This window comes from Drosophila guanche, unplaced genomic scaffold, assembly GCF_900245975.1.
Source record: "Drosophila guanche unplaced genomic scaffold, DGUA_6, whole genome shotgun sequence".
Taxonomy (NCBI): domain Eukaryota; kingdom Metazoa; phylum Arthropoda; class Insecta; order Diptera; family Drosophilidae; genus Drosophila; species Drosophila guanche.
The window spans coordinates 4,132,076-4,150,198 of record NW_022995743.1 but is presented as its reverse complement, the minus strand read 5'-3'; the positions used below and the strand labels follow the sequence as shown (position 1 = coordinate 4,150,198).

General features: G+C 50.5%; 1 protein-coding gene across 1 annotated transcript; it reads left to right on the top strand.

Annotated features, from left to right (window-relative positions):
- The first annotated feature begins 1,290 nt into the window (after positions 1 to 1,290).
- Positions 1,291 to 17,412, top strand: LOC117592375 (protein CBFA2T3). Its single transcript, XM_034286074.1, has 6 exons — positions 1,291 to 1,821; positions 10,911 to 11,098; positions 14,349 to 15,609; positions 15,681 to 15,860; positions 15,934 to 16,059; positions 16,138 to 17,412. The coding sequence occupies exons 1-6, from the start codon at positions 1,291 to 1,293 to the stop codon at positions 16,465 to 16,467; spliced, it is 2,616 nt and encodes an 871-aa protein (XP_034141965.1). The 3' UTR covers positions 16,468 to 17,412.
- The last annotated feature ends 711 nt before the right edge of the window (positions 17,413 to 18,123 follow it).

The window sequence follows — 18,123 nt, the reverse complement described above, 5'->3', positions numbered from 1 at the left end:
CATAAAAAATGCCATGTCCAACGCCCACAATCCACCCACAAGGCCCCACTCCAGCCAGAATCGCAGACGACTTCAGGCTGGTGTGCCAATGCACAATTGTTGTTTGTATGAGAAAATCTCGCCTAATGGCGTTTTACATTATTTGCCGCCTGATGCTGCCCCGACGACTTCGACTACGACTACGACGAAGGAGCAGGAGCAGGAGCAGGGCAACATCGCTGCCATTGCCAACTGCTACCAAGTGGCAGCAGTAAAAGAAGAGCGCTTCTGCCTGCTGCTGCTGCTGCTGCTTGCCGCTTTCTGCCACCCCAATAGATTTCCCGTATCGCCCCCGTTCTGGACTTGGACTCGCTTTGGCTGTGCTGCCAAATGTTCTTCGCTTTCTCTGTCTCCTTCGTTCAAGTTTGTGGTTTAGCAGCAGGGTGCTTGGGCTTTCGTTTGTGGCAAGTTTTGCTTATATGAGTGTGTGGGCGGGATGGCAGGGGATTCGATTGGGGAGGGGGGGAATGGGGCACAAACTGCGGCTGGACAAGATGAATGGCCACTTATTGGCCAAAAGCGGGGGTTTGTTTAAATTGCGGTGGTCAATTTGTAGGAATCTATTGAAACGTCTGCTGCCACAGCTGGCAAATGCAAACAGATGACAGATACGAGTATCCCATGGCGATTGGTTACTAATCAGCGGCGGGGAAAAGGGAATTCCCTGTGGCTAATATGTTATTGGATTATCCAAATGGGCTGCGACCAATGCAGGGGATTGCATTTCCCTTCTATGATCTCCCTTATCGATGTTTCTCCTCTCACATATCACAAGATCTCAAGTAAAATTATCCATTAAATTCCTTCCAAAAACGTCCCTAAGTGCTTGGCTTAACTAAGCTTACAATTAGATGAAGCAAACATGGATATTTGGGGTGGTTTTCCATGCTAATTGATCTTATAACCCCCCCACAGCACCCACTCCGATTGGCATTGCTGAGGATGGGTAGAACCAAAACAGGGACACAAAATCGTTTCTAATTTGCTGGGCGCTCATGCTCATTCCCATGGCTAAGCCATGTGTTCCCTGGGGTCCAGGAGGGGAGTGAATGTGTGAGGGTGGGTGGGTGTTTAGGGGTCCAAGCGTTTGACATGGTGTGAACACGCGCATAAGGCCGCCACTCGCAGTCGTGTGAGCACGCGACGGTGGCAGGGGCCCTGAGGGGTGTGTGTGTGTGTGTGTGCACAATTGGTTGGCAATTTATTTAAATATCGGCACGCAGTTCGCAACGCAATGCCAACTGGAATTTCATGGCTGTAGCTGTGGCGGTGGCAGGGGTCCAAACCGAAACAGCAACAGAGACGAGAACGAAACAAGCTGCTGCCAAAAAGGAATTTTTCAGCTGCCGCCAGCAGAAGGCAGCACACACCCGAGGGAGGAGGAGTGAGCGGAACCACGCAAGGCATCAGCAGCAGCAGCAGCAGCAGCAGCAGCAGCTGATGTTAATAGCCCAGCGGCCGAATGCCGGCGAAGACCCAACAAGAACAAATGTCTGGCAGGCAGTTGTTGCCTTCGCCACAGCGCAGCCCAGCGATAAGACCCAAAGGCAGTCGACGGGTGAAGTGGAGGAAACAGCTGTTCCATCTGCAGCTACCAAATGCCTGCGCAAGCGCCTGGCCCGAGTGCAAGCATGCGACGACGAAGCCGAAGCCGAAGCCCGAACACGAAGCAGCGAAACACGATTGAACACGTCCGAAACAGAGACCGTCGCTGGTCGCTACCTGAGTGGCGGCGGCTGGCTGCTCTGCTCACAAACAAATTCATCTTTCGCCTGTGCGGACGTGAGCGCTCTCTCTCTCTCTCTCTCTCTCTCTCGCTCTCGCGTAATCTTTATCCAACATTCCGACTTCCGCGTGGACTGCATGCTGTCGCTAGCGGTGCTTCCGATGCCGAGGCCGACAACTGCGGTTCCAGCGCGCCATTCAGAATATTCGCTTGGCATTGCTTCGAAATGCCGGTTCGAGTGTCGTTCGGTTCCGCGCTGTGTGCCCGTCGAAAAGTGTAAATAATGAACAACAAGAATTAAGCAAAACTAATTGAAGCCACTAGTCAAAGGTGTTTAACTAACAGAAAGATGCTGCACTCGAACTGAATCAACTCAAAACAAAAACAAACTAAACCAAGCCAAAGCAAACAACAGTTTTAAACGAACTTAAAATTATTATCAAGCCAAATAAGCAAGAAATATCAGATAAAATGGTAAGTTCCCTCCCTCCATCAAATGTTGTACCCCAGATGTGCGCATCATCAGCATCCGCATGAGAATCATTCACATCTGTGGATGCTACGCGTATGAGCTATGGCCAACACATGTTGATTGTGGCTCGTCCAGGGCCAGCTGTCTCATGCCACTCCAAGTGTTTGTGTCTCTGCCCTCCCCCCTGCAAGCAAGAGTCTCCAATGTATGTACAAAGATTCGTTGTGGATGGTTCATCGTCTGCCGGGCCAAGACGCATCTGTTTTTTATTTGCTCAAACATTCAGAGAGCACAACTGCAGATACAAATTCGTTTGTCAAGTGCTTGAATAAAAGTTTTTGCAGAACACAGACAAAGTGCGGCAGGGGGGTGTGGGGCGTGGGGGAACACGATACGATCCAATGTGTAGGAAAAATCTCGCTTTTCCTCTACTGCTTTGTCAGTTTCACGTGCGAAATTATAAATTATTTGCCCTCTTTTTTGCTGTGGCTGTGGCTGGGGTCGGAAGTTGCCTCGACTGGGTTTTTGGTCCATGACTTTGGCCGCCGTCTGTTTCTGATGGCCTTGTGCGCCCGCGTTCCCAACAGAAACAGAACTTCCAACTGCAAATAATTGCAGCTGCCTGCCATGTGTCGCAGCTGCTGGCCCGTGGTCCGTGGCCCGTGTCCCTTGCCCGCTCCCCTGTGCCCACTGTGTACCTCCTGCAGCCATCTGTCGATTCCATCTGTGACTGTGCTGTTGTAAATAAATGCCCAATAGCCCAAAACTTTTACTGCGGAAAATGTCTTTAGCTGAAATTTTGAATAATGATTAGAGCTAGGCCCAACTGTCGCTGGGAGAGTCTGTGCTGATAACAGACTGGGAAAATTTTCCTAAATACATCGATTATTGCCATTAAATGTTATAGAAACCTCTCTAGTTTGTGTATAAATTGTAGCACAATAATATAATTTTCTCTCCAATGTCACACATGTTTTGTTGCAAAGAGGAAAAACCCCACAAGGCAAATATTTGGCTTGAATACTCCATCGTAATTATCCGCTGGTAGTCGATCGCTTAATTCAGAACTTCATGACTCAGGCTGGAATCACCTGGCCAGCTGTGGCCTTGGCTTTGCAGCTGCCACAATGGATGATCAACAGACAGAGAGAGAGAGAGAGAGAGCAAAAGAAAGAGCGGCAGGAAGATCGAAACAAGTGTGAGGGCAGCTGTCTTTTGGCCTTTTTGCCCTTACTCGTCGCACCGTCTGGCAGATCTTTGTTGTTGTTGTTGGTACACATATTGCTATTGTTATTACGCTTTGCCATTCCCGTACCTGCTTCATCTCTCCGTTGCTCTCCTTTTCTCACAGTGTGGCGTCTGTCATGCAGGCACCTGACTGACACCTGCATAAACATTTTAACAGCTTCGAGGAGCCACTGGCCCGCTCGCTGCGATCTTGTTTTGTATATTTTCTCATTTTTTCCGCAAAAAAACCAAGAGGAAAGCAGTCCAAAATGTGGCTCAAGTATGTCATAATAAGGGGCTAAGTCGATTAATGCCCTGGCTCTGGAATAACTTGCACTTTGGTATTCAATATTCCCCCACAGTTCTAGAAATTAATTTCCCTCAAACATTTGCTCAATAATGGAAATTAATTCAACGATCAATAATTTATGCCACCAACTACTGACCCTTATGGACACACATATGTATGTATAATATTTAATCGTATTTGATCCAAAATCCGACCTGCACTCCGACAATCCAATCACTCGACGGCCGCTCAATTAGTGTGTCAGCAATTTGGTTCTGTTTTGGCCCGTGGGCAAATCGGTGAGCCTGGCCCTCGGCTAATCAGTAATCATCGGGCAATCAGCCATTCGACAATCTCCTATTGAATAATGCATTGCAACAGCAACAGCAACAGCAACAGCACGGGTCTATTTGCAGGATATGCCCCCATGCGAGGCTCGAAAGGCTGGGCGTGTGGCATGGACTGTGTCCATGTGTACCGTGTGCCCATGGGCATGGCATTTAAAATGGACAGCGGCGAAAAAGGGCAAAGTTATTAGCGTAATAGTGGGCATAAGGAATGGGACTTCGGGCAGGTGAAAATGCACATGACAAATGCAGCTGTTGGGGCTCTGCTCGCTGGCATCAAATTAGCCGGGGCCACATGTGCTCACCACCCACCGAATAGCAAACCAGCTTGGCCCAGGCATTTATTCAACCATCCAGCCAGTCAGCCAGTCAGCCATCCAGGGAAACGGCAATCCATCAAGGGCTCAATCAATCATTAGTACTGCAAACTTTTGCGGCACGGCACGGCAACTCGTGAAAAAAAAAAGAAAAGCAAACAGAAAAAAAGTTTTTTGGATTTTCACACCTTTGGCAATTAAGATGCCTCGTTGGTTGTGCCTCGCCTCGCCTCGCTTCGCCTCGCCTAGACGACATTGACTAATGAGACGCCATTTTGTTTGCGGCAGGGAACAGCTGAGACAACAAACAACATGGCGACCGGAAATAAGTCAATTTGCTTATTAGACGAAAGCAAACGAATGGCACTGAACGGAACGGCATGCCAAAGGAAAAGAAAAACCAGATAAAAAGAGAAAGAAAAACCTTCCTCAAAAGCTCAAAGGCAAACATTGGATAGGAGCTTGGTAGGGGCATGGCACACAAAATGGAAGCTAAAAAAGCGCGAAAATGTCACACACAGAACACACAGCAACTAACGGTACGGCAACCTCACCCCCTCCCCTCTCTCCACTCCTACACTTAATCGAAAAAGTCAAAAACAAAATTCGGATTTGTCCACCCACTCTGCCGTTTTCCTGCTCCTAGTTCTGCCATCCGTTTTCCTCTCCCTCTTGGTTTTTGGGGGGGCTTTCGTTTCGTTTTCGTTGTTGTGTTGTGGCTTTTGCCACTGCCACCGGAATTGTTGTCGCTGCAAGTGGCAGCTTATTAAAAAGACGTGGGCCATAGAGCAGCACGAAATGTTTTTCGGGCGTGGAGCGAGAGGGCAAAACGCAAAAATGTCATACTAGAAAAATGTTGAAAAAAATATACAACAGAGAGAGAGAGAGAGAGAGAGAGAGAGAAGGGACATTTTGTGTATAAACAATAGAGGAAAAGCAGAAAGCAGCCAGTGCCAGTGGCAGGCACAAATACAGAAAGGATATTCTGGCACATCCTTTAAACACCTCTTTATCGTGGCATTTGCAACGCCTTGCCACAGCCGTAATCTGTTTCAATGCTTTAACCATTAACCTTCATTCCTCCCCGAAGTGCACACAGGCCACAGCCCAGCTGCAATCCTTCAGCTGTGTTCCTTCCGCTCTCCCGCCGCTTATGTTTTCAACATTTTGAGACTCGTCGAAAAAAGTGTAACGAACGAGGCATGGCAGTGTCCAGTGCAATCGCAGGCGCCATTTGCTGGCAGGCTACCAAAATGTCGCCCCCCACTTGGCGGCGAACATTTGAATTGGATTTGCGGCAGTCGCAGGCACAGCCTTAAATCTCCAGCCTCAGACACAGAGCTGACCTTGCCACACACACACACACACACACACACACACACACAGATAGATTTACTTAGGGGAAAAGGGGGCGTCGACCAAAATGAAGCAGCTGGGCCAGCTGGCGCAATATTTCTTACGCCAGATGAAACACAGATGAGGAACAGCAGCAGCTGCCCCATCGCATCGGAACAGCCACTCCAGCTCCAGCTCCAGCTCCAGCCTCAGTGGCGTTCCTTCTTGTAAGTTGTCATGCCACAGTTGTTTGAGCTGCTGGCTCAAGTGTCTGCAACAGATTTGGGCAACAACAAAGAAAAGAGGAAAAGGAAAGAAAGAAAGAAAAATCCAACAAAATTGTTGCCTGCAGTGCCAAGGGGTGGCAGGGCATCGATCTGTGCCCCGAAGACATCCAGCGGAATGTATTTCTGTGGAAACTTTACCATTTGGATGCTTAGAAATGATAGGAGCAACACAGGTGCTGCACCTGGACGCAGGTGCTGCTAATGGCAAGGGCCGTGCGCTCCTTGGATGCATGCAACCGCATCCAACACACAGACACACAGACACACAGGTGCACATGTCCAGAGGAGGAGGAAGCCAGGGAGAAGCCATCAACAGCACCTGCTGTCATTCGCAATTTTTAATTGAAAACGGCAGCGGCAGCCGCAGAAGCAGCAGCAGCAGCAGCAGCAGCCAGCAGCGGCAACAAGAGCAGTGGCTGGTGGCTGGTGGCTCCTGCTGCTGCTGCTGCTGTCTAGTGCAGGCATGGCCAAAAGCCGTCGTCAACGTCGACACGTGCCACCATGTGTTGCCAGCAGTTTGCCTCACTGCTTGGTTGTCTCTGCCACAGGCAGTTGTTGTAGTTGCTGCCAGCAGCAGACAACTTGGCTGCCACAGACACAAACTTGAACAGAGAGTGCCACGTGCTGCTGCAAAATGCTTTTCCAATCAGGCGGGAAACAAGGCAGAGCAGCGGCAGCTGGAAAATCTTCAATTGCACTCCAGGCCCCGGTTTTGCTTTTCGCAAATTGCATGCAACCGCTGCAGGCAAGAATAGGAGCAATAAACAGCAGCAGCTGGCGCCCATCAGCTGCTTGGATGTGGCATAATTGGGATGACTAAATACATTTTGTGGGCAACATGTGGCAGGCAAATAATGTGCTCCCCACCCTCCGCTCATTCTCTATACTTTCCGCTGTCTCTCGCACTCTCGCACACTCTCTGGACATAAAGCAGTTCATATCGGAAATAAAACAGACCATAAAGCCGATTAAGCGCGACACACTCGCGCGCTCAACTGTTTTTTTCCCCCGAGGTTGTTGTTTTTGCTGTTGCTGCTCTCCGACAAGCCATTATCTTATTATGCCCCACACACACACACACACACACACAGGCTGCAAGTGAAGGGTGAAACTGTGGCAGGCGGAGAGCGTAGTGGCAGACTCACACGTGCTGCGAGTAGTGCAAAAATGTTGATGTTGCCACCGCTTATGCTGCCTCCGTCTGTCTGTCTGTCTGTCTGTTTGTCTCTCTCCCTCTGTGTGTGTGTGTGTGTGTGCGTGATGTGTAATTTAAAATGACGACGAGGAGCGGCGCTTAGCAAATAGTTGACGAGGGTTGCCACTGAATATGCTGATTGATGAATTTATGTTGAATTTGGGCGTGAAAAAGGGTCTTAAGTGTGTGCAAAAAATGCAGAAACATATTATTATATAAAAAGAATATTAAACAAACCTAAATATGTGCTAATAAATAGCAAATATGCAATGAAAATGCAAAAATCTATTGATATTAAAAAGAAATTCAATGAATTTCCTTTGCACTTCAATTTGTTCCAACTACTCATAATTATATATAGAAACAATTCCATAAACAATCAAATTAAATCAATAATTTCACATCAAAGCAGAGTCTTGCATACATTTTCTCCCATTCATTAGCTGTAAATAACAACAATTGTAACGTTAATTATCACCTTGGAAGTGGGATGGCTCGTCCAGGCTCGTCTAATTAAAAACTTCCCAGGAACTTCTCACTCAGCCCATGCCCCCGAACACACAACCTGCCCTCCTCCCCTTGACTCGCTGCCGACCTGCGTAATGAAGCAGCTGACGTAGCGACTTGCAAAAAAGTTTTTAACTGTAAAACACTCTCACACGTACGCACACACACACACACACACATATGTCGGAGCTCGTCTGCTGCTGCTGCTGCACAGGTGTCGCAGGCAGTAATCTCTCCCAGGCATCGGGCGCCACTTGCGCATAATGACGCACAATGCGGACTCCGCAGAGCCGCAGAGCAACAACATTGTGCCCGGCGTCCGTCCATTCAAGTGGGTTGTCATTCACACACACAAACGCGCACACACACATGTGTGGCAGGAGCTGGACCTGAACCTGAACCTGGACCTGAACGTCGACGGGCAGCTTACGGCAAAAGCACATGCAGCTGTGCTGTGATTTTTCAAGCTCTTCCATTCTCCCCTCCGCTGGCACGGCTCGCTGCTCTGCTGCTGCTCTGCTGCTGCTCGCTGCTGCTGCTCTGCTGCTGCTCGCTGCTGCTGCTCGCTGCTGCTCTCTCCTCATTCGTTTCTGTTGTTGTTATTACAGTTGGCGCGCCTTTGCGTTAACACTCTGCACGGCCCAGCCCCATGCCCAACCCCCCCTCCACATCCCCATCTGGCTGTGTTTTTGTTAGCAAAAGGGATAAAAGTATAAAATGCTTTGGTGTCCAGCACATGGCTCGCCACCGCTGGCTGTCCTCCTGCTGCCCTGTCCCCACACAGAATTAAATGAATGTCGTTTAAGAAATTTTCTTTCGTTTTTTTATGCTCTTTGCGAGCCTAATTGAAAATTATCCACTGAAATGCTCCGTGCTTTGTTGTTGCTTTTCACTTGTCAAACAGTTGCCACGCCCACCGCCCCGCTAATGAGGGGGGAAAATGTTTGGAAGGGAAATCCAACATAAATTCTGAACATAAATGACAGAGAGAAAAACTTGTCGTTGCAGTTTGAGCTTGAAATTGATCACTAATTGAGTCTTTTATCCCACTGTGCCTGCTGCTGCTGCTGCCTGCCTGCCTGCTGCTGTTGCCTCTCCGTTTAAATAATTACTTTTCCTCTTGGCAATTTCGCCAGCAGCCGTCGCAGCAGCCCCCAGTCTCTGCCTTAGAGCCAGACCCAAACCCAGACACTGACTCCAACTCAGTCTCAGTCTCAGTCCCATCCTCAGCATCAGCTTGGCCCAAGTTTTGTGGGAAAAACTTCTGCGGGCGACATTTTCCATTTTGCTGCGATGGAAGCTTGTGAGGCTGCCATCTCTTTGAAGTGCCTGCGGAGGGAGGTGGCATGGTGGCATGGTGGCATGGTGGCACGGCGGCAGCTGGCTGGGGGTTAACTGAGGCACTAGAGGCGCCTTCTGGCGACGACAGGCGACAGCTGCTTGAGCGACAACGACACGGCTGCTTCTGACATTTGATTCATTCGTCATAGCCAGGGACAGAGCAGAGTGGGAGAACAGAGGGCGGCAGCAGCTGGTGGCAGGAAACTCTGCTCTTGGGGCCATTAAGTGACTCAGCCCCAATTCAATGCCCTGAGTTCCTTGGTCTCTCACTCACTCTACCTCTCTGCCACCTGAAAACACTTGTTGTTTGCCCCTCATCTAATCTGCGGACCAACCGTGTGTGTACCCACATTATGCATTGTCATTTGTGAGTACTTTTTTTGCCAACTTCATTCGGTAAGACCTCGCCAAACAGTTGACAAGTGTTGTGTCTGCCATATGCTGTAGAATGGGGTGTGGGAGGGGGGAGCACTGGGGGCCGATCTGTGGGCCATCTCTCTAGCCAAACGGCAGCTGCCGCCGTGTCAAGTGTTTGTTTTCAATTGAATTTCATTTCATTTTGCAGCATTCTCCGTGTGTGTAATTTGCTGCTCTGATGGCAAACAGCTGCTCCAGCTGTTAAGGGGGGTGGGTGGGTGCGGAATGCGGAGTGGGATTACCCACTGTGCCGACGATGGACTTTAAACACACGATGGAAGGTTGCCACCTCCCTCCTTCTACTCGGCACACACGATTCTTCTTACACCTCAACCGAAATAAAAGGCCGCAAAGATTGATCGAAACATGAATGAAAATGAACAGGTTTCCAGCCCCCTCTCGTGCTCGGCCTTCTGTTCAGTTTCTTGTTGTTTTTGCCTCCCACTGCCCGCCCACTTGTTTATGCAGGGGCCTGCCTCGCAGCAAAGCTGCACAAACTCCCACAGTCCGCAGAGGTATTTACATATTTTAGTGATAAAAATCAACAGAAAACAAAATGTTTCGCTCTGGACATGAACATGCTGTACGGGTGGGAGAGGCATGCAGGAGGGGCAGGGCTGCTAATGGAAGGGCTCGTTGCCACTGCCAATAAACAGGAAGTGCATTTGTTGAGTCAATTAGCAGGGCCAGCACCCCATACAGGAATCGAGCAAACGAGTCTCCCCCCAACGGAAATTCATTGAGTCGAAGGCGCAGCAGCGTCTGCACGGGAACAAAGTTCTTCCAACTCAATTACGGGCACAGGTGTCCACAGCGTGTGGACTGTGTGGACTGTGTGGGCTGTGCACAGTTGTTCGATCGGGAAATTGCTTTCAGTCAAAGATTTATTTTGGATGGCACACAAATATGCAAGGAATTTTAATGGCCGAAATGCTAGCATGTTGAAAAATAATTCATGAAAAAATAAACGAGATTTGCACGGAATATTCCTAGGCACACAGGAATAAGGTCTTGCACTTTCCTTCTAGAGCAACTTTCAGTGCCTTTTGCATTAATTTTAAATGTAATTTTTGTTGTGTGCTAAAAATTAAAGCGACAGCGACAGCGACAGCTGCTCTCGGACTCCAAGGCTCCAAGGACTTTTGTGTCTGTGCGCGCGGGCAGGCACACCCAATTTGCATGTCAGACAACCATTTAATCAAATTGAAATCAAATAAGTTGAAAACATAATGTGAGAACTTTGTCACTTGATGTTTTTGTCTATCGTCGCCGCCGCTGTGGGAACCCGTGCAGTCCGTTCGGAGGAATTAGTTGGTCGTGGGCGGGGCGTGCGGTCTCTCGTCCTCCCAGTCATAGAAACCTCCTACCCTGCGGCTTATATTTCTCAACTAATTTGCTCGTCTATTTCCAGATGGCGCTCGATGGCAAGGCGATAATTAAGGAGGAGATTACCGACAAGGACTCATATGACGTGGCCGCAGCAGCGGTGGCAGCTGGAGCCGCGCTCGCGGTGGCCACAGCAGCAGGTGTTCAGGGGCCACCCGCGTCATCGTCATCCTCCTCGTCGTCCGTGGTCGTGTCGGCGGTGACGGGCGCAGCGTCAGCAGCAGCAGCAGCAGCGGCGTCGACAAACAACACAGCAACAGCAGCCACAGCGGCGGCCATTTGCCGAAGGCTTAAAGGTGAGTCGCGTATGGAAAGTGGAGCATAATTTAAGGCGCTTAATTGGGTGCACAAAAGCAAGCGGACGGGTCGGACCAACTCCGACGATTGATGGTGTGAATGCCAGCAGCTGTGTGGCTGTGCGGTGGGTTGCAGCCTCTTTGGTGGGTGATATTGTTTCAGCAGAATGGAGAAGGAGAACTAGAGAATGAGCTGGGCATGGATCCTATCCTTTCCTCTCTCCACGGAGCATCGAGCATTGCAGATTGGTCTCTGCGCAGGGGCCACAACCTCAGTCGAACCCCAAGGAATGGCAAAGGCCAAAAGCATTTTCCTAGTTGGCCCCCGCAGCAACCTTTTACTGCCTCCATCCAAACCAGAGGAAAAAGAAAACACACACAGAAACCGCTGCTGGCATTGTTCCCAGCAGCAGCCCGCACGCAGGCGAACATTCTGTTGTCTGCTTTTAGGCGGAACTAGCAGGAGGAGGAGTAGGAGGGATGGTGCGTGGGAAGCGCAGGATGATGGGCTTCGTTCTGTGTGCTTTGCTTTGATTGCCACTGTTATTGTGGCTGTTTCTGTGCTGTGCTGTGCGTGCCTTGTACCTGTGGCAGAACTCTACCAGGGGTGAGGCCAATGAAGTGAAGTGTGTGTCCTGCATTTGAGACGCTTAAAGTTCGCTACGCTAATTAGCATTTTTGTTAGGAAATTCGAACACAAGTTTTGTGCAACAAGAAGCCACAATCGAAGGGAACCTCATGACTGTCTCTGTTTGTCTCTGTCTCTGCCATCAGTCTCTCTCTGTGTTGGGTGTGTGTTTGTGTGTCTCTTTTCTGATGATAATCACAAACAGCGCATGATGAATATTTGCCAAAATGATTGTTTTCCCAAATGACTATGCCACAGCCAGCAACAGCAACAGCAGCAGCAGCAGTGGCAGCGGCAGTGGCAGTGGCAGCAGCAATGACAACAACAAACAGCAACAACAAACTAAACTTGCAAACGTTTCGTTTTGTGCGCTTGACTGCAATCTATGGGACGCAGCTGTGCAAATTCTGTTGCCCACACCAACACACACACGTACACATGGACAAACAGCACACACACACACACACACACACACACACACATGTAGACTCTTTGGGGGAAAGAGTGGTAGCTGTGGATGCAGAGACGCAGGCCTGTCCCATGCTGCGTATACGTAACCTTAAATCGATGCCACAAACCGGAGCAAGAGCCTCATGCTGCGGGCAAATGTTGAGCCAGCAGTTGGAGCCCCAGAACAGCACAGCAGAGCCCTGCCCCAATCCCCTGCTGGACATTATGTTTTAGAAAATATGCGAATTGTCAACACAAAATTTTCGTAAATAGTTTTTTGGGTTTTTGGGCGTGGGTTTTTGGCTGCCACAGCTGCTGCTGCTACTGCTGCTGGTCTGGCTGTCTCTCTCTCTCTCCCTGGGCACCAACTTTTGGTCAGTTGAGGTTTCCAGCAACAGCAACAAATAGAACCCAAACAAACCGAAAAACTTTTAAGCCCGGTCAAGTGCAATATTTTACAATTGTACCACAGAAAGCGGGGGACAAGGGCTTGGGTAGGAAGACAGCCAGGCAATTAAGGGAGGCAAAAAGGGGGCTGTGCGCGGGAGTGGCTGTGTTTGCCGTCTTCGTTAGTGGGCCGTGGAGACATCCATGTGATCCATCATTGTCTATGTTTGGCGTTTGATAAGAGCCGCCGACTGAGTGAGTGATGCCTCCACCGCCTCCGACTGCGACTGCGACTGCGGCTGGGACTGCGAATATGTGCTGCGTATCTGCCCCCTTTGTCCGCCTGTCTTGCTCTGCTTCGCCCTGTGTATGTCCCTTCGATTGGCATGGCGGCGGCGTGCCTGAATGGCTGTGAAAACACACCCAGTTGCAGCTGTATCCACAATCATTATCACAAAAGCAAACTGTGCAGCAGCAGCAGTGGCAGTAGCGGCAACATCAACCGACGACTGCCATTGCCATCGTCGTCATCGTCATCATCCTCAGCAGCAGCAACATTCGCCTCTCAGCGTGTCTGTCAGCCAGCCACCCACCGGAGGACCAAACCAAACACACACACAGAGAGACACAGAGAGAGAGAGAGACCCATAAACAATTTCCATTAGCTTGTGCAAACAAAGTTTGTCTGTGTGTGTGTGTTTCGGGCATCAAAGCACCGGCACAGGCGACAAAATGTGTCCAGAATGGGTTGCTGTATCTTAGTCGCTTTTCGAGCACTTGCTAAGGATTGAAGTTCCAATCCGAAACTAACACTCATTGGAAATTCTTTTCAAACAAAGCCTCAACCAAATCGCCTTTGACTCTTTTGTCGCCTGTGCCACACTCTCTCTGGGTACCAGCGGCTCCTCCGGCCATCTGCGCATTGCGGATTTGCGTTAAGCTTTTCATTTTTGAGCTACAGCACATCGCTTTGGCAGGATCATGGATGGGTTGGGGTGGGGTTTGGGGGTTGGTGGTTGGGGGTGGGGAAATCGGATGGGACAGCACGTACCGCAATGTGTTGTAGCCACTGCCCCACTTGCCCCGTTTGCACCGCCCTCCCCACTCATGCAATTAGTGCGTTATGTGGTGCTTGATTTGCTTGCCACACCCCATGCCATGCAGACCACGCCACAGAAGACCACACCAGAGCGAGGAGGAGGATGCGGCAGGGAACGTGCAACGTGGACCAAAAATGTTTGCTAATTTATTTCCCATGTTCAAACAAATTTGTTAATGCTGCCAGTTGGTTGTCGCACACTCCCTCTTGCATCCTGCCTTGATGTGGCAGGAGGACAAGTGCCGTAGCATGTTGTGGTCGGTGGCACACACACACAGACACACACACAGACGAATATATAGTTGTATTTGTGGCAACTTCCGTTCCTCTCCACCCTCTGGGCAAAACCCTTTCGGCAAGTTGCTGCTAATGCATTTGTAATGCCCCTCGGGCTGCACATCCTGTGATATGTTGCAGCTCGAGTGTGTCCAGCACTTGGACTTGCACTTGGACTTGTTTCTCTTGTTTATTGTTAACACACAACTAACGAGCTGCTCCCTGTTCCTCCATCTCCCACACACACACAGCCAACAGCAGCAGCAGCAGCAGCAACGGCGGCGGCGACAAGAGCTCATCCTCGTCGAGCAGCAGCAGCAAGGACAGCAGCAACTGCACCACATCCCACAGCAGTCGAGACAGGGACAGAGAGAGGGAGCGGGAGCGGGAGCGGGAACGCGATCGCCTGTGTCGCACTCCACCCGATTCCCCGCCAGACTCTGCACGCAGTCTCGCCCCTCGGTCCCCACACTCGCCGCTGCAGCTGCACCATCGACCGCAGCGCAATGCGAGTGTCTCCCCGGTGGTAAACGGAGGAGTTGGCTCCTCGGGCACCTCGCCCACTCCGGGTGCCCAGCATGCCGCCTCGCTGGCAGCCGCAGCCGCCGCCGCAGCAGCCGCTCACGTGGAGCAGGCACGACTCGTGGCCAAGTTGCGCAAGTTCCTCGGCGCTCTGGTCCACTTCTCGCAGGATCTCGGCCAGCCGGAGGTGTGCGAGCGAGTTCGGGCTTTGGTACTGTCTCTCTGCTGCGGCACCATCTCGCTGGAGGAGTTCCGCCTGGCGCTGCAGGAGGCCATCAACCTGCCGCTGCGACCCTACGTCATGCCGCTGCTGAAGAACAGCGTGACGCTGATGCAGCGCGAGATCCTGGCCCTGGCCCGGGCCACCAACCAGTCCGCCCTGCAGTACGTCACCAACAACGAGCCGGCGGTGATGGAATTCGGCGCAGAGTTTGGCGACATCTTCGTGCAGCTGGAGGCGCCCACAGCGAATGGCAGCGCGGTCTTCAAGCGTCGCTCCTCGGACTCCATGATGGAGCACGGCGGCCACAATGGACTGCACGAGTGGAGCGAGTACATGGCCAGCGGCGGCGGAGTGTCTGCCTCCGGATATCCCCCACCGCCCAACAAGCGCATGGCCATGCATCCCGCCCACTCGGTCATGGCCTACGGCGACTACACTGTCTCGGTGGCTGAGGGTCTGCCCTCGGCGGCTGGTTTCATGCAACGCGACGAACGGGAGCTGCGACATCCGGCTCCACCACAGCGTGCTGCCAATCCCAATCCCAATCCCAATCCCAATCCGAATCCCCAAGCCAATCCCAATGCCAACCCGAATACTGCCGCTGGTGGTGGTGCTGCCGGCGGCGAGGAAGAGTGGAAAAACATTCACACAATGCTCAACTGCATCTCGGCCATGGTGGACAAGACGAAGCGCGCCATCACGATCCTCCAGCAGCGTGGCATCGAGCCGCAGCATCCCAACAGCGGGCAGGAGATAACGCCAGCGGCACTCGCCGAATTGCGACGCCAAACCGAGGAGAAGGTCTCCGAATTCAAGCGGAATGCCGAGGATGCAGTCACCCAGGTGGGTCTACCCCCCTCGAGACATCGATCCTCTCCAGCTGCTAACTCTCTTCCATCTCCTCCCCTGTGCAGGTCAAGCGACAGGCGGTCATCGAGATCCAACGTGCTGTGGTGGCTGCCGAGACGCGTGCCGCAGAGATCATGACCCAGGAGCGGCTGCGCATGGAGAAGTTCTTCATGGAGATGAGTCGCCACTCGAGCGGCGAGCGGGAGATGGACAACAAGTCGCCATCGATCACCACGGCACAGAATGTAGGTGCAGAAATATCCTGCAAAGCAGTGAAGTTATTTCCTAATCAAAAGTTGTCCCTCAATCGCTTTTCAGAACGGGACACTGCAGCAGCAGTGCTGGAACTGCGGTCGCAAGGCCACCGAAACCTGCTCGGGCTGCAACATGGCTCGCTACTGCAGCGCCTCGTGCCAATACAGAGATTGGGATAGCCATCATCAGGTGGGTGTACCCCTCCTCCCGCTTCCCCACTGATCTTAACACTGTTTCTCCCCCCTTCTGTTTCGTTGCGTCTTGCAGGTCTGTGGCAACACCAGGGCCAGCGAAATGAGTGCCAAGCACTTGCACCCCGCAGCCGGCAGCATTCGCACGGCGATGGCCACGCGATCCCCACCCACGCCCACCTCGTCAGCCCATCTGCAGGCGGCGGCGGCAGCAGCAGCAGCGGCAGCAGCAGCGGCGGGTGCCCGTGAGGCGATTGTTGCGGCCAGTGTGGGTCCGAGTGGTGGCGGAGGTGGCCCAGGCGGCCCAGGCGGTGGAGGATCTGGCGGTGGGGGCAGTGCGGGGGCTGCGGCCGTGGCTGCTGCCACGCCCAGTGCCCTGGTGGCGAACGGATTGGGCTCCAAATGACGCATTCGCATGATGAAACCCAAAAAGAAGTACTTGTGCTAGTCAAATTATAAGAGGGGGAGGGTCAGAGAGGTCAGAGGTCACCCACACATACACCAATACATACATAATTATGCAGTTATCCGAAAATTAAACAACAAAAAAAAGAAATAAATTTCTAAACTTAATTAAAACGAAAAAGTAATTCACGAAGTAGGAGACGCTTCAGCAACAGAGCTCAAAACGTAGATACAGATACATAGATACATGCATAAATACATAAACACATACATAGTTATGTATTTGTATTTTTCACAATTTAAATGTTTTATGCAGCCAACAACTAGTGTAGTTTTTGAGAGGAAGTGCAGCTGGTGGAACCTCTAGAAGAATTTATATAAAGGGAATCGTAAAAGGGTAATCTGCCAATCAAAAATTCTCACACTTCTCACACATCTAGTGCACGTTTAGGAGGAATAATAACCAAGCCCAAAGGAGGAAGAATAATCCTAAATATTACAATAGACAATGTGTGTGCGCACTCGTATTAAATGTTTATCCACAAAACTCACACACACACACACACACACACACACGGCAACTCTCGCAGCAGTAAAAGAATAAATCAGAAATAAAACAAAAACTTGTAGATCTGTAAGTAAACTTGGGAGAGTCAGAACCCCCAGAGCAAGTAAACAAACTGAACATAGTAGATTTTATTATTATTATAGTAAACTTAAAAATAAAGTACGAGTAACACTATTATTATTATGATATGATGGCTAACTTATTGATTGTATTTATAATTTATTGATTAGTATTTATTGTATTTATCTCTTAAACATAATAACTAATGTACTTTTACCATAAACGACACACAACCACGTAAATGTTGCATCTACAAAAAAGAAACAGAAACAGAAACAAAAAACAAGAAGAAAACCAGCAAAAAGGCTCAAAAGAAAAACCCAAGAAATAAAGTGTTTTAAACCAAACAAAAGCAAGCCCAAAAAGCAAATTCGATCTATTGAAAATTCGAATTAGAAAATTACATTTCGATGTGTGGCGTCCTGGAACTGGCCATGAATTGCGCATTAGTGTGAGTGGCAGCGTCTCCATGTGTGGGTGTGGGTGGTGGTGTGGGTGTTCGTGTGTGTGCTACAAAACCACAAACTACTGTGATGAAATTTCAATTATCGTCACTCAGCTGTGCCCTGTGTGTGTCTGCGGGTGTCCTGTGTCCGCCTGCATAGCATGGCACACCTGCTGCTGTCGCATTGCAAGCCAGCAAGTAAAAGCTCGTTAGACCCCGCCCCCCAAACACCACTCTTCGCTCTCTCTCTCTCTCTTCTGTCTAAAGAACACCCACAACATTTGTTGCACACGCACACGTTGCCTTGCGGCTGCTTACCCACACATAGACACAGACACAGAAACAGTGAGTCAGACAGAGAGAGAGAGAGAGAGAGAGAGAGACAGACACACAGCAGCTTGCCTTAACTTTGCTTTTGTCTCGATGCTGTGCGCTTTTTAGCAACCCTTCAGCCCACAACAATGATGATGATGATGGCATTTTGCTACCTGAGTGATTTCCCAAAGCCCCAGCCACCGCTCTCCCACTCCCGTACCCAATACACCCACAACTTCCGCTGGGACGATCAGGGACACTGGGATGCC